The sequence below is a fragment of the Ovis aries genome, chromosome 1 (assembly GCF_016772045.2).
Source record: "Ovis aries strain OAR_USU_Benz2616 breed Rambouillet chromosome 1, ARS-UI_Ramb_v3.0, whole genome shotgun sequence".
Taxonomy (NCBI): Eukaryota; Metazoa; Chordata; class Mammalia; order Artiodactyla; family Bovidae; genus Ovis; species Ovis aries.
Window position 1 is genome coordinate 68,266,887 of NC_056054.1, and position 16,677 is coordinate 68,283,563.

General features: G+C 32.6%; 1 protein-coding gene across 42 annotated transcripts in view; it reads right to left on the minus strand.

Moving 5' to 3' along the window:
- Window positions 1–2,284: 2,284 nt before the first annotated feature.
- Window positions 2,285–16,677, minus strand: part of ZNF644 (zinc finger protein 644) — a 98,697-nt gene continuing 84,304 nt past the window's right edge. For all 42 annotated transcript variants that reach the window (XM_042250834.1, XM_042250842.1, XM_042250810.1 and 39 more), the window contains 2 exons: window positions 4,779–4,881; window positions 2,285–3,993 (listed from right to left, as the gene is read on the minus strand). In XM_042250834.1, coding sequence (XP_042106768.1) covers window positions 3,801–3,993; window positions 4,779–4,881 — 296 coding nt within the window. In that variant the 3' untranslated portion in view covers window positions 2,285–3,800. The remainder of the gene's footprint in view (window positions 3,994–4,778; window positions 4,882–16,677) is intronic.

A 16,677-nucleotide genomic window follows, 5' to 3' on the forward strand; every position in this document is an offset into this window, starting at 1 on the left:
AACTCTCAAGATCTCCAGGGTGATCAAAGTGTCTTTTAAATGGTAATGACATGAGAGGTGGCTGGGGGCCCCCAGATATCTTCAGAATGGGTGTGGGTCACCAGAAAGACCAAGGCATGATGATTAGAGGGTTGGAGTTTTCTGTCCCACCACCTCCCGAAACCATCAGGGAGAGGAAAGGAGCTAGAGAGTAAGTTAATCACCAATGGCCAATTATTTAATCAATAAAGCCTAACAATGAAACCTCCATAATAACCCCCTAAGGGATGAGCTACTGGGTTGGTGAACACATCAAGGTGCTGGAAGGGTGGTACACCCAGAAAGTGCAGAGATAGATGCTCCATGCCACCTTCCTTCCTAGCATACCTTGCCCTATGCATCTCTTCCATTTCACTGTTCCTGAGTTATGTTCTTTATAATAAACTGGTAATGTCAAGTCTTTTTTGAGTTCTGTGAGCCATTCTAGCAAATTATCAAACCTGAAGAGTCAGTCATGGCAATCTTTGATTTATAGCCAGTCATCTCAAGTATAGGTGACCTGATATTTGTGACTGGCATCTGAAGTGTGAGCAGTCTTTTGGGACTGACCCCTTTAACCCATGGAGTCTGACATTAACTCCAGGTAATTAATGTCAGAATTGATTTAAACTGTTGGACACCCAACTATTGTCTGGAGAATCAAAGAACTGGTTGTTGGTGGTAGAAAAGTCTCAAGATCAAGTATCAAAGATTAGTCTATAACAATGCAGCACTTATATTTCAAATAAACTTGGGAAAATGGGATACTGAGGGGAATACATTATAATAATTACATTTATAACTACACTGAAACAATAAGACAAGAGAAAGAAACATTAACAAGCTGTTAAAAGTATCAGATCGGCCAAAAAGTTTGTTCTGGCTTTCTGTAAAATCTTATGGAAAAATCCAAATGATCTTTTTGGTCAACCCAATACATGTGTTTGAGTAGTAGTACCACAAGTGATTTTACCCATTTTTAATTTTTTCATTTTCTAAATATTTCTAAAATGAGCAAATATTACACTTTCTTAGTGAAGAAAAAAAAATCAAAGCTATATTTTGGATCAGTATGTTTTAACTGTACAGTCCCTGAGAGGTTATAGGTATGTCCTTAAAAAAATCTAATTAAATTGAAATCTAAAATAGAGATAATAGCTATGCCATGGTTCTAATCTATTCTAAAGAAGCATAGCGGAAAATACTAATTTGAAGAGGTTAACTTTTTTTGTTTTAATGCTATTAAATAAATCAATACTATTTAAAAAAGAAAAAGAAGCTCAAATATCTTAGGCAATGATAAAATAACTGTAAAAGACAATTGGCAATACTGAATACTGAAATAGGACATGTTTTAACATGAAAGTCAATCATATAATTTAAAACAACATTTTATAATTTTTTAGTGAAAGCCAAATGAAAATATATCATTAACTTTCTAGTTGCCAAATGAAAGATGAACTGTGCTCCCCAAGAAATTAAAAAAATTTTTATAACCCAAGTATCTTTATTATGAGAAATGTTCTTTGTTTAATTTACTTTTCAGGAATCCCTCTGGCTTACTGTTTCCAATTTGAATTACTATATTTGATAATTTATTTCTTTCTTACATCCTGAAGAAACATTGTTTTAAAAATAGTTTAATGTAAAAAATTTAAGTTTGCTTATGAAATCTGTGGTCAAACACCTATTCTACTTGTATTCCTACAACTTGACAGCTGGTTTAATAATAAAATCAAACAGAAGAACTATAAAAATTAGAGTTGAAAGGAGCTCTGGTGATTGCTAGTCTTCCTGCCAGGATTCTTTTTTTACCACTTAATTTCTGAACACTACTTATTATGCAGTAGTATGACTTCCAATTTTAAAAATATATTCTATTTGAATATAGAATATGTTTATATCAATGAAACCTAATATAAGAATACTGGTAAACACAGACTTGGTATATTTTCAGTCAAAAGTTAAGAAATTTGATGTTTTAGTTAGACTCATCATTATAGAGACACACACAGTTTCTATTACATCTTTGGCAAAATGAAAATAATTTTATACAAATACTTTTTCCTATCTACTATATACTCCAGGGATCAGGAGACCATTGGTTGGGAATGATTCATTTAGTTCAATTTCCTAATTTTACATATCAAGTATGTGAATAAAGTAACCAGCTATGTATAAACAACATAAATCAAATGAAACACAAACTCAAGTGGACAATTTCTACCAGTGATAAAAGTAAGAATGTTTCACACTATAGACATTATAATTTTCTTAAGTCTTTTTTTATTTAGAGATTTTTCTGGTAAGGAGATATATCATAGGAAAGCAATTTCACTGGCAGTGAGGTATGTATATATACTCTACCAAAATACTCCTTATTTTAACTGCTTTTAACTTTATTTACATACGAAGAAAAGTATCAATGCATATCCTTGTTTCAACTATAGTATTAGCCATACTACATGAAATAAAATGAAATGGTGCTTGCATACAAAAACTGTTATTTGTAAAGGAATCTGATTTCAGATTAAAAGAACTAATCTGTTTTTGGAAGGAATTTAAAAGGAGAATCACAATTTATCATGACCAAGACATCTGCACCATATTTTCCATTCCTCACAGCACATTTATTTCAGTAATTCCATTATGTCGGTTCTTAGCATGAGCATAGTGTTACACGATTTTCGTACATATAATCACATCCAAAACAAGTTCTAAAATTTAAATTGTAAACATTCTCATCATATGTAGAAATATTTCAATTGGTGTATTAAGTTTTGTTAACTGATCAAATTTGGAAGAGACTATAAATGAGAAAGCCTATTCTAAACCGTGTAGTGAGCATTGTTTATTAATTACATTTCTACAACGTTAAATAAAGAGGCAAACCTGTCCTGTAAGCATGTCAAATTTTAGGTAAAACATTAAAAAGAAACAAATCTGTTAACAAAAGGATGTCTTGCAATAAAGAATATTAGATTTTTTTAAAATCTATTATGATACAAAAATGTAAAGGGTAAATAGCATCTTTGTTGACAAAGTAGGAGGTAGCATGGATGCACCACTTTATTGTCTGAGAAATGCAACTGGAGTAAAGAATATTTCCTTACCACAAATAATTTCCAGGACTATGTACATATTTCTTTTAGAAATACTTGTTTAAACAAATCTCCCTCCACTTTTTAGTATAAAAAAAAAAAAAACCGTTCCATGTGATTTAAAAAAAACACTTACACGTCTAGATAGAATAGTACTCTGCCCTATTTGAGTGAACAGTCTCAAACTATGAAGTACATGATATTTAATGCCCTAAGTTGAGTAAATTTAGTTAGCAGTTCCTGGTATTATACAAAACACTAAATATATACAAACAAAATATAATATCTTATTTTTCAATGCAAGTCTTGTGGGGAATAAACAGAACCTTGATTCTGGTAACACTGCAGAAAACATAATTTTCCAATTAGTCTGTCTTTAAGTATCCATGTGCAACAGTTTATTAATAACTGCTTACATGTACTGGTCTTTCATTGAGTGAACACAGTTAACTGACTAAATGTAGTAAACCTTAGAAACACTTCTTCCATCCTATATAAAATATAGAGACTACTTACTGTTTGAAGTACTCAATTTGCTCTGATGTCACTCTCATTCACTTTTCCCCATTTTCCTGCTTTACTATTTATAAATGGATAATTTAATGTGGCTTTGAAAAAAAAAGACAAAGAATTTCAAATTTACATCCAATTCAAATTTGCTATTTAAACGGTTTTCTTGTTCTATGAAGCTGCTTCTGCCATTAGTAGAGAAAATGAAGTTTCTGTAATGGAGGCAGGCTTTTTGAGTAGTGATGTGACTTCCACCATGCCAGCTCCAGTCCGTGGAAGATTAGCGTTTACAATGTGTCGTTGTAAGTGCTTAATCCAGTCTTCCTGAACAGACAATGGTCCACGAAAGACCAGGCCACAAAACCTATAGAAGAAGTTGATAACAGTTCTTTTAACATGACCAATTCCCTTTATTTAACAGTTCTCTTAACATAATCGATTCCCTTTATTTAAAACCAATTCCCCCCTTCCAAAAAACCCAATTCCCATAAAATTCATGAACACAAAGGGCAAACTTTATACTGAAGATAGTACTAGACAGCTTCTAAGTACCTGTGAGGTCAAAATGATTAAATGTAATATCAAAACTGCCAATTCATACTAACTCTAGTAATACCTGCAGAGATGGGAACATTGCTATGAAAATTAATTAAAAGGTCTTAACACCTACACATCTTAATTTCAAAATGCACTATTTCTTTTTTTCAAAAATGCACTCTTCAATTTAGAATTCCTTAAATTGCATGAGGATGAGTATGGAAGGAAGTGTGAATGAGTCTGTATATCTACACTCAGAAGTACGAGTGGAGAGAAAATATACTTCTAATAAGCAGGAAGTCAAGATAATGTGAAAAACATCAAATTAAAGGAAACAAAGAACACGAATAAAACACAACAACAAAAAAAGCCACTTTTACAAATCACAATATCATAGAGGCCCTTCGCTAATATAAAAAACTTGATTAGCTGCTGAAGTACAGCATATTATGAGCCATATAAGGTTTTAAGTCTGTCTCTGAAAGTTCATTTGTAACTTGATTTTTGAGACTGTACCTTCAGTCAAAAATTAAAAATCTCAAACAAAATAACTAGTACGTCTCAAAGCAAAATCTGAAGAAACTGAGCAGATTAGGTAATACAGACATATACCTGCATCGGAGAATGTAAACCTCGTCAGCACCATGAGGTAATGATAAAAGTTTCTTCTTGCTTCCGGATCTTGACCTTGATTTCTTTTGCTTACAATCTAAGGCTAAAAAGGGGAAGAAAAAGACTTAACATTTCTTACATATTCTAAGTACACATACATACAGATACTTCTTGGGAGGTTAGACCATCTAAATCAAGTTAGAAAATGTCTGCATTCATTCGTATTCCCTGAAGCATGCACTAACTTGCAGCTGGTTCTCTAATAGCAGTAATACTATCAGCATATACTCTTCTTGTACTCATTTTTCAAACAATGCTTAACCATACCAAATCAGAACTGAGAAGATAAAACTAAAACAACTTGAAATTACGAAAGTGGTCAATTACCACAGCAATGGCAATCTTTTCTCTTACAATCGTATATACATTATTTTAACATCTGGTTAAATCTTACTTCCAGGAAAACTATAATGTCTTATATAAGATCATCAAGTTTGCATTTGATTACTTCTCCATTAATCAGATTTCACATACTTTGAAAACTTAGTAAAAAGTTCAATGCAATTCATCTTGAATTTTACAATAATAAATAGCTCTTAAAATTATAAGCTAGCCCTACGTTTGAAAGGACAAAGAATGCTCAACTTTCACTTTTAAACTGAATCTGTATTGTATACACAAGCATATGTTCTATTTTACTAGAAAAATAGATCCAGATTATCTCACATAAGTTAACAAATGGACCACAAATTAAATGATGACTATTTGTTACATTATTTTCTATTTTAAAAAAGTGATTAAAAAGGGAAAAAAAAGATTTTTACGTTAAAGTGCATCAAAATTCTAGTGCTAACTGTTCTTGAAATTTGTTACTTGACTTCTCCTTTAATCATTTATTTAAAAAAATCTAATTTAATAAAGAAAAGAGATTTTTTTCATAGGTAGGAACAGATGGGACATAACATTTTATTCTTTAAATACAACTACACCATTCCTTTGGACAAAGTGATGATAGTATTCCAGGGTGCTGCTGGTCAATTAGCAGGAAGAGATGGTAAGAATTTATCTCTAGGGGCCCAAGGGGGAAGGGAAACAAATGTAACAGAAGAGTTGTCCAAATGAATTTTCTTCTGTTAACCTGTCATGTGAAATGCCCTGGAAAAATTCTAGGGAAGAGAGAATAGGAATTGGCTATTCAATGATTGTGTGAAATGAGTTTTCAAAGTCCAGGTTCCAAAAGAACAGATGCTAATATTAAAAAACCAGTAAACAGACTACTGTTTCTTACAGTAGTCAAGTGGCAATGATAACAGAAATGTCATATAGAAAATTAAAAACCATGAGAAGCCTAAATCTCATTGAAGCCACTGTCTTTTGCTTCCTATCACTTGCCTCTTTAAAAGTCTTTCTCTGTTTATCCTCAGAAGAAGAATCTAATAAGTAAAGAACTACAGGAATTCAAGTTATGTATTTAAGAATGGCTGCTTCAAAGCTAAACAACCAAAATCTGGAACAGAAAAATCTTACAAGGTTCTCATTAGTTAGCTCATACAAGAGCCTGGCACATGGTAGGAACTCAATGAATACTTCTGCAACGAAAAATAAAGAAAAACCCAGTAATTTAATCTTTGACATTTAAACAGCGTATGAATAGAAATTTGTTCTGCCACTGTGTAATATATACTGTAGTTCCTGCAGAACACTTCTGCATCATTTGGTTAAGTGAACATGTTGCTAGCAGTCACACTTTTCTTCACTTGCCAGTCTAGCTTGTATGTAGAAACTAGGTTCTTCACAACCAGTAGAAAGAATGAGGTAACACATACTCTCTAACCAGCACATTCTTCTTTCTAGTTGCCTCGGTGAGCAATTTGAATTTAGGTGAATTTCAAAGAAATTCATACACTACAAGAGTTTAAGGAACTCAAAAAGGATTAAGTGCTACTGGATGTCAGCTCCTCTTTTCTTATCTATAAGGTAAACCACACGCAATCCCTGTCTCTGTTACATGGAATAAGGGAACCATTTGGTGTATCATGAGATTACAGACAGAATCTTTGATGAGATTACACACAGAATCTTTGATGAGCTTCCTGGGTTGTCAAAATTGCCACATTGTATTCAAATTTCTTCTAAAATGTAAATAAATTACTATAGGATACAAATAAAATATATTGTAACCATCCTTTAAATATTTGTTCACAGAGTGCCATAACGTTAGGTGTGTAAAGCAAATTGAGGGAGAGGGACAGAGGGTGATGGGCAAGTCTGTAAAAGAATGATATACCAGTCAGTTATAAAACATTTAAATCACATTTAGATGCTGTGATACTTTAAAAAAAAATGGAACTGGAAATATTTACTCAGAGGTGTAGAAATGTTTTTTACTTTAACAGAGGGAAACAAGAGTTTTTCTGACTTTTGATATTATATGAATTCTAGAAACTCTGAAGTTTAAGCTGTCTTATGAATGATCAGATCTAAATTTTAAATGAAAATACCATACTTTTGTTGTAATTAATATTTGAAGGTATTATGAGTTTGGAAAGTAGGACAACTCTGTCAGCATATGATTGAGAATCTCTAGTACTTAAGAGTTTTCTAAGTAAGTTTAGGGAATAACAAGTATTGAGAATCCTTGGAAACTTTTCCATAAAGTTAAAATGTTAAAAACCAGGGGCCTCTGGTAATTACACCTAAATATCTCTATTATCTTAATATCTCCATCATCACTTTGAAATTTCTTATCCCCTGAAATGCCATTTATGTTAGAACATAAACTATGAATATATTTAACAGGAATATTTTTTTTCTAATAACAACATCCAACTGTCACCCCTACAATACTGCCCAAAATTTTAGAAAAATGTGTAAGAATATTTAACATATTATAAATATGCACACAAAAGGGAACATCTATATGGTAATCTCTACATTAAAAAGATGATTAACACAAAATGTTCCACTAAATGAAAAAGATGATGTACAAACAAGACAATTACACAAATGTTCTGAAAACAGATTTTATTACCTCAAGGGAAAAGCCATTTCATTCTGGACTGTACCAGAAATCATTAGAACATTAAAAACAACATCACTAACAGAAGTCAGTTTTAGCATAATGGGGCTCATCAATATTTCTGACAAACTTAAAGTTTATTTAAGTTATTTATATGAATAATCTGCCAAATAGATAATGTTATATTAATAAAAGGCTTTCTTTACAATTTTATTTGCCCTTATTTGTTACTGTCAAAAACCAAACCAGACATATACCGTTTTTCTGTTTCAAAGTATTTTAAATCTAGCATTGTTTGCATACTTGAAATTTACAAAATTAGTTAAATTAAATTAAATTAGTTTTGGAAATTCTTAATTTCTTTCTCCTTGAATATAACTGCTTCTTCAGAAATGAATAAACCCAATCACTCAAATCTTCCTATTTAGGGTGGCAGATAATGTTTGAAGTGATCAATTTTAACCATTAGACTGTAAAAAAAAACCTTTGCAGTTATCTGATTTATAAAGGATCCACATTGCTACTGGTAGTAATATTTTACTTGTAAGAAGAATAAATTGAGTTGAGCTGCAAGGTCATATAAATATTTTTTAGAATACACCTTTCAGTAAAACAGCTAGCTGTTTTGATAGATAGGAATGAGACAGAAATACAACAGACTATGAGCCCTCAAACAGAACATCCAACTGCTATACTACAAAATACAACAGTTGTGTCTAAAGAACTGAACCGGATCAGTGGAAAGCAAATCAATAAATAATATGATAAATTCAAGCCTGCTTTCTGAGACATTAGCTTTATACACAGAAGAAAAGTAATTTACTTTGGGTTCTAATGTAAGCCCTTTTGCCACTTCCACCTTTCTGCCCATTATATACATAATTGCTTCAGTGAATTTCATTTTCTTTTTAATTCACTACACAAATGACCTCAAAAGAATGAAGTTTTTTTCTTAGAAACATCTGAAGCTTCTATGGTAAAGAACTAACATTGTAACTGAATTAAATTATTAATCACCGAAATATTGTTATCTGCTATCATCCGTCCCTACCCATTTAGTCAAAAGCCCTATTTCATCTGTTTTGTTCCTACCTGATTGTTGCCATATTGAGGGTAAAGTCAAACCTAATACAAGGGCCACGTTACACACATCCAGAATAAGAGGCATTCTAGAGTGTGTGTGTACACACACACACACACATATATGAATATATACATTCCTTCTAGAGAAAATTTCTTCTCCATCTAGTTGACCTATATAAGGTAGCTATGAGCTCATTCAGGATAACAGCAGGGATTAAAATGACATGAACAGATAAGTCAACATTCCTAGCACCATTAACAAGCTGATGATGAAGGTAATGCCAGTGGTGATGTGGGAAGAAGATACTTATGTTCCAAGAGGTGCAGAGGAGTGAGACAGAAAAACAAACTCAATTCTAGTTGCTGCCATTATCCTTCAAGGCCCATAAGCCCCAAGCACACAAAAGACTGCAAACAGCATTTTCTTCCCCTCGGCCCCAACTAAGGGGATGAAGAGAAACGTGTTAGCTTGTATAAAATAGGGATGTGGGTTTGGGGAAATAATTTGTTGAGAACCTAAATTCTTTTTTCTTCAGTGTATACTTTTCTCTTTGCAAAAAGTACTTACAAGACAGACTTCATGGGTGTACAACTTGTGCAGTCACACAGCATCCCACATGGTTTAATGTTCTGTTGTTACAGTCTGGATATTCCTAATAATTTCTGAACATGAGGTACTATAATTTCATTTTTCACTGTATCTTGCAAATTATGTAGCCAGTTCTAGATCCTGAGTAGCAACTACCCCAAATGAGAAAGGCTGACCTCAGTTCCACCTCTTGATCTCTTGGCCCATAAAAAAAAAAAAAAAAAAACCTATTAAGAGAAAAACTGTTAAACCCTACTCTCTGTAGCCCATTAAAAATGGAAAGGACTTCCCTACTGCCAATACCAACTCTTTGGTCCTACCTACCAAAAACAAACCATAACTAAACCAGTGCCATAAACAAACCAGTCATTATTCCCAAAATGTACATATAAAGAAGTTCATTGTTATGAAAGCAATGCTCCCCTTCCAATTGGAATTAAACATATATAATTCACAACTAGCAACCTCAGAAGTATATTTTCACCATTATTTTCCCTTGATATTTTCACTCTAAAACTGGATTTATTTTTAGTGCCCTAAGTTACTTTCATTAATTTTTAAAGTTTCTATTCTCAATAATGAAAAACAGTAACTAACCTAGGATCACAGAGCAATTATGGCAAAGTTAATTCGGTACTACATGATTTAACATTTTACTTGGAAGAGGATGAAGGGAAAAATATTTGAAAAACAGATTTCCTTTCCTTCAAGTTTATGGCTTAGTATCAGTCTAGAGGATTCAGGTGGCTTGAGTTTGCCCTACAAAGTAGGAGGCTGTATTAATATTAATGGTAGCAACAGCCTTATGTGCTTGGTTCAGAGAAGTTATCTACTTGGGACTAGAAAAAGTATATATATTCAGTATCTAAAAACCTCTGCTATTTCAAAGTAGAGGGAATGACTAGTAAAATAATATTTGAGTATTATTAGTGCAAAGGGGAAAGCTAAACATAAATATGAAACTTTATCACACATTTTTATAGACAGAAATTACAGGCAGACTAGTCTTTCTAGGTTGCAAAAAGCTAAAAGCTAATAATACCCTAGGTACAAATTGTTTATTGTTTAGTTAAGAGTAAACAGGAAAGCAAATCTATTTTACCTCTCTGTGGTAAAAGATAAGAAAAAAACCTTAAAATTACTCCTTAAGGTAGGTTGGATTTGCATGCTGTTTTACTAAACACAATAGGCACTAAATATCCATCTCTTATCTAAGACTAAGACATACCTAAAATTGGAATAAACATTAAAATACATAATTACAAATCTGTTCTAAATCACGTTTAGAATCACTTGAATACAATCCCATTCCCTGGTCTCTAAAAGTGTCAGTATTTCCAAATTATCATTTCATATTTATTGGAAGTAATTAAGTGATTGTTCCTGTAAAAATTAGTTAAGTAAGGAAATGACCTTATTGAAAACTTTGTTAAATTATTTTTACTATAATCATGTTCAACATAGAGTTCAGAATCATTATAATAGTAAATTGAAATGTCACAAATCCACAATCTCAATAGATCTTTTAGCTTTTTATCATTTTGAAGTATTTTTTACACTCCAGCCAAAATCTAAACTATTATCAAACAGTGTTGACTAGGTAATTTCTGGTTTAGCTAACTTTTAGCCAAGGCCACAATTAAACACACTTTAAGTGCTGGACAGCAAGAATTAACCTTATTCCTCAAACTCTAGACACAGCAAAGAAACAGTAAATCTCACTTTTCCACTTTTTACTTTAGTGAGGGACCACCAGTCTCAACAAGCCATCCTCTTGCTCTAACCTCCAAAAGAGAAACTCTGTGTATTATTTTACTATTTCCACAAAGCCACTTAAAGTAGATTTATCTACAGTTTAGGTCTGGCCAGGAACATACAGTGTTACTATAAAATCTACTACATTTTAACTCATATTCATATTATAAACAGCATTCAAGAGATTTATGTTAGAATAGAAATCATAGCAAACATAACATGAGCACTGAGGTTATAAAGATATCAGACAAGTTAAAAAATTCAAACACAAAAACTGTCAGATCCAGATTAAGTCAACTGTTAAGAAAAATCAAAACTCAGAAAATGAGTAAGCCACAGAACTGATAGGAATGTTAGGAGACTAGTTAGGACTTTTACGAAAAACAAGATATTAGTCAAAAAAGATTATCAATCAAACAGAATTCCTAAACTGTATAACCTATGACCAGTAAAAAAGCAGGCATCATAAAATAGAAATATTTTATGCTGCTGCTAAGTTGCCTCAGTCGTGTGTGATTCTGTGCAACCCCATAGACGGCAGCCCACCAGGCTCCCATTTTATGCTATAATAATACAAAACTCTTAGGCTCCATTCTCCTAAAAACAAATGTACTGATTCAGTTAAGTGTGATTGTTTGCTTTGTTAACAGTAGACAGCTAGATAATGAGGTGTTGCTAGATAAATGATGGCCAGAGGAGTAATGAAGGTTATCCTTCTCTTACCACACACCACAGTAGCAGATTCATTAACTGTATGCTGGTATAACCATCTTCTCAATAACAAAGCTCAAAACTCTGAGCCATCTCCATCTTTCCCCTTATTCTTCTACCTCTAAATAATCTGCCAAATTCTACTTAATTAAATTCCACAATCTTATTTTTATTTTTATTCCTCCTTTATATTCCAACTGCCATTATCCTGAATCAGGACTCTTGAATGAACTCATCTACAATTTCTCCACTTCCCCACCAAATCCTTTAATTTTTATTTAAAAAGGAGTTTCAAAAGTTTCACACAAATTCATTTTAAAAAGTCTTTACTGGCTGCTCAACAAAACTAATTTCAACACTATGGGTTAGCATTCTATTAATAGTATTCTATGTCCTTTACCTGTCCAACTCTATTCCCTTTTCTCCTGCTTCTCAGTATTTTCAATAAACGTCTCACACAGTTCCAAGTTGCTTCTTCGCAGGTATGCTCCTTCCCTTCCCCGACTCCCATTACCATTTCAATTAACAGTCTTTCAAGGTCCAAATCAGATGCTATTTCCAAAAGCCTTGCTTGGCCCTAGTCTGGTTGAAAGAACTTCTTCATCTGAACCTCCTCAAGTATTTCATGTACACTTATAACTTGGCACTTAAGATGTGTTTTGCTTATATCATACTGTAACATCCAATTTCTCTCTTTAGTACTTAGCATAGTACACAAACCACCTTGAAGAAAATGTGAATTGAATTAGCGAATAAATCAGCCAATCACCTTTTCGTATTGTGGGCAAATAGCCCAACTTTTGCTGGCATATGGAACAATTAGCATTCGTTAAGGTGACTCTAAATACTTAAATAATTAAATTATACCCAGGCCAAAATAAGAATAACAGTTTAAAAACACTACCATCGCAAAGTGGTTAGGATGAAATCAACTTTGACATTAGTCTTCCATTACCTAGAAAATTTACTCAACTTGAACAATTTACTATGTAGCTAATCCTAAATAAATCATACATTACTGTACAGACAAATATACAGATATATACCCTTAATGAAGAGTAGTACTACAGAGATAAATTATAGCCAGGAAATTACAGAAACCCTTTCAATGTCATGAGGAACACCTTTTTAAAACATAAATTGGTACATGTCATTTCCTTATTTAAAATATCCTTCAGTGACTTCTTAACATTTTTAGCAAGCACTCAAAGTATCAAACTCCACCTTTCTGGCATTATCATCTTCCCAAACACCTATAACTAATTCTCTCAAAAGGAAAACTCCTGAATTCCAAATTCCATCCCTTTATCCCATACTATGTTGTTCGCTCTACCTGGAATGTCCTACACTTCATCTCTTCTTTCTCAAGCTACTCAGCCTTCACACTCAGGGTCTAGCTGAAACCTTACAAGGCCTTCTGTAACAGTGTTATTTGTCCTCCTCCTACCAGATCACTATCATTAAGTTTCTGCAGCTGGAGTGCAAGTTCTTTATAGCTTCAGAGTTAGCACAGTCCTGGTACAACAGTCAATGACTAAAATTTTTCCTGAATGAATATGACTGCTGATTTTATTTTTCTTACCCATATTAAACATTATAAGAAATATACCAGCATGAGCTATCTTTTCTTTTTCTTTCTTTTTGAGGCTCTATCTAACAATGAAACAATTAGTAAAGCCAGCAAGGAAAAGCAAACCCAACTTAATTCCCAGCTCCCCTTGAAAGGAGGCCTAGACTAGAGAACTTGAACTCCTACAGAACATAAAGTAACATATGATCCACTGGTTTGCTTAAACGTGGATGGCATGAAAAATAAAAGTGACTTTACTAAAAAAGAATGTAGATACATTACATTAGTGGTATTGACTGAAAGGACTGAGTACAAATTCAAGTTATTTTTTCTCATTGGAAAAGTGATTCTTTAATTATAATGATGAGTCTGTTGTTGTAGAAAAGCAACAATTATGCTTTATTTTCAAAATGTTATCATGGGAAGTATTCTGAAGATAATGAAATGAAGCTTTCCTCCCAAATATCTGCATATGTAAAACTATTTTTCTTGCATTAATTTTAAGTATCTAGAAATTCCCAATTTATTAATACTTTAAATGCTAAAGTGAGAAGATTTAAAAACATGACCTACAGATACACATTTGAATATGAGTAAAGAAAATTCACTTGCTGCCACAAGTGAGTGTTATGATTTCCAAACTATTATTATTGTTGATTCTCATCAGTATTAGTTTCCAAACAAGACACTTAAGGGAAGTGTTTTCAGTCTGTGGGTAGTGGCTTCTCACCGGGTAGAAATCAATTCACTGGGTCATGACCAGTATTAATTTTTAATGCGAAAGAATACAACAGAAAATATCAGAGTACATCATACTCAATCCAGATGAGTGAATCAGTGAACAAGTGTATATATGTATAAATATACAGGGTCAAGATGTAAAATGGAATTCCAATAAAAATACTGAATACCACTGTTATGTTTTCTTCTTTTTAGGAGATGACAGATTGCTGTTACCACAGAAAAGCATCATACAAACATGCATTCATCTTAGGTATATTTCCTTTCACAACATTCTCTCTACATTAACTCCAATTATTTTCCTTTATTTATCTGTCAAAAATTCACTTTTACTTTGACCTCAAAAATTTTTATTTCTAAATTAAGTTGACACAATTCACTTTATCTTGAATAATTTCAAATATTAAAAAATTTTAATAACCAGAGTGACCCTATAATTTATTGTGCAATCCAGTACACTTATGAGAGTGAAAGAGGCACTATTACTCAGTCACTCTGTTAGTAGCTTAGTAAATATACTGTTTCAAATACTGCCAGTATAAAAAATACCATTTAACTAATTATAAGAATATTAAACACAAAAGCCAATAAAGTAAAAGTCCAAAACCATTTAAAGTAAACTGCATGAAATTTCTAATCTTTAATGAAAATTAATAATGTTCTTATTAGACTATACAAAGAATCAACCAGGAAAAAAATCTGTACGGACATGTAAAACAATCTATAGAGAACAAAACCTGAAAAAGAAGTCTACCAATAATAGTATAGTCTAATTAACTGTAAAAAAATTCTTAAATAAGAAGTACATCTTGAATTTACAGTAATGTAGGATATAAAGTAACCCTTTAGAAATAGCCTCTTTAGACAAAAATCCACTAAAAAACAGTAAAACAGCTTCATGGATGATTATCCACAACTGAAGGCACATGGAAATCATTAACAATTTATTTGAACCTGCCCAGTGGATGATAAACTAGGTCAGTTCTGGGCAAAATTTAAATCTGTGAAGTTTACTCTTTTTTGACAACTGAACTCCTCTGTTCCAAGTATGCCTATCTCTTTCATGTCCTTAATTTCCAAACTTTCCTACCTTCTTCATTATTTCCTTTTACTTAAATTAGGATTTATATCTGTGATCATTGAAAAGAGTTGATGTTGCATAATTCTGGCATCTTGTAACTGTTATACACACACACACACACACACACACATACACACAAAGATTTCTTAGGGCTCCAGATTTCCCCAGTTCTGTATTCTTTCCACTTCATTTTTAGTTGGCATCTCCTCTTTCTTAGCTTTTACCAGAGGAAGTGCCCATGGATGAAAACCTTCAATGGTTATCATCTATATATAAAGCCTACATATAGAAAATATTTTATCTATGGATGATAAAGTACATGTTTCTGGGATGGGGGTCATAGTGAAGTTTCAAAAATGTCAATAACCACCTCCCCAAAAGAATAGAGAACTATCACATCAGAAGTATCTGAGTCATCAGTAAATAAATATTTGAGAACAGAGGAGCATCCTTTTCATTCTCTTCAGGATAGCTGGAATATTTCTCTCTCTCAAAAAGCCACCAGTTCCCAGAGACAAGGCCAGGAGCTGGTGGCTTCTAAGAAGCCTTGGGAGTTTATTCTACTATAGGAATCAAAGCATGCCTTGATCATCTCATCAAGGATCTACAGTTTTTCTTCCAAAGTAGGCCACATAATTAAAAATACACATCAATCAAATCTGCTTGGACTAGGAGAATAGAGATTTAAGTTCTACTTATTTTCCCTTTACATTGTTTCAGTTTTGTGATACACATGAATTAAGGTAAATTTAAAAAAAAAAGATTCTGTAGTTTATTCCTCAAAACAGCATCTACGTATTCTTAAAAAATAATGCCTTTTACTCATACGAATTGAGGAATGCCTTACAATAACTCAGTGGAACCCTCCAGGATAATAGGCTGGGACCATTATTTTATACCAGTGAAAATGATATGGAAGAAGAGAATAGGTATGTGGAGTTTATAAATGTAATACAGAATTCTCCACTTAGAAAACAAAAAACATTAATAAAGCTGATAAAAACTTCTTACTGGCATGAGTAAGCAGCAAAAACATCTTCCATGTAGCTCTACTGGTCACGATTTTTAAAAGCAGGGGAAATGTTTCAGAACTTCCAAGGTACCATGCGATTTTTATATTTCTTAAAAGTGGATGGGGGCTGTGGAAAATACCACCTTTTCTTCATCTTTTCATTTCCCTTCTCTTTGGCCTAGGACTGCCTAATACACACTTTTATATTTTTAACACTTCTGATAGATATTTTGGTTAGTATTTAATAACATTTCAACATAGCATCCCCTTTCTTGATGCCCACAAAAATATATCCCCATTCATCTTGTATTACTTTTTTCCCAACTAATGAAATTTTT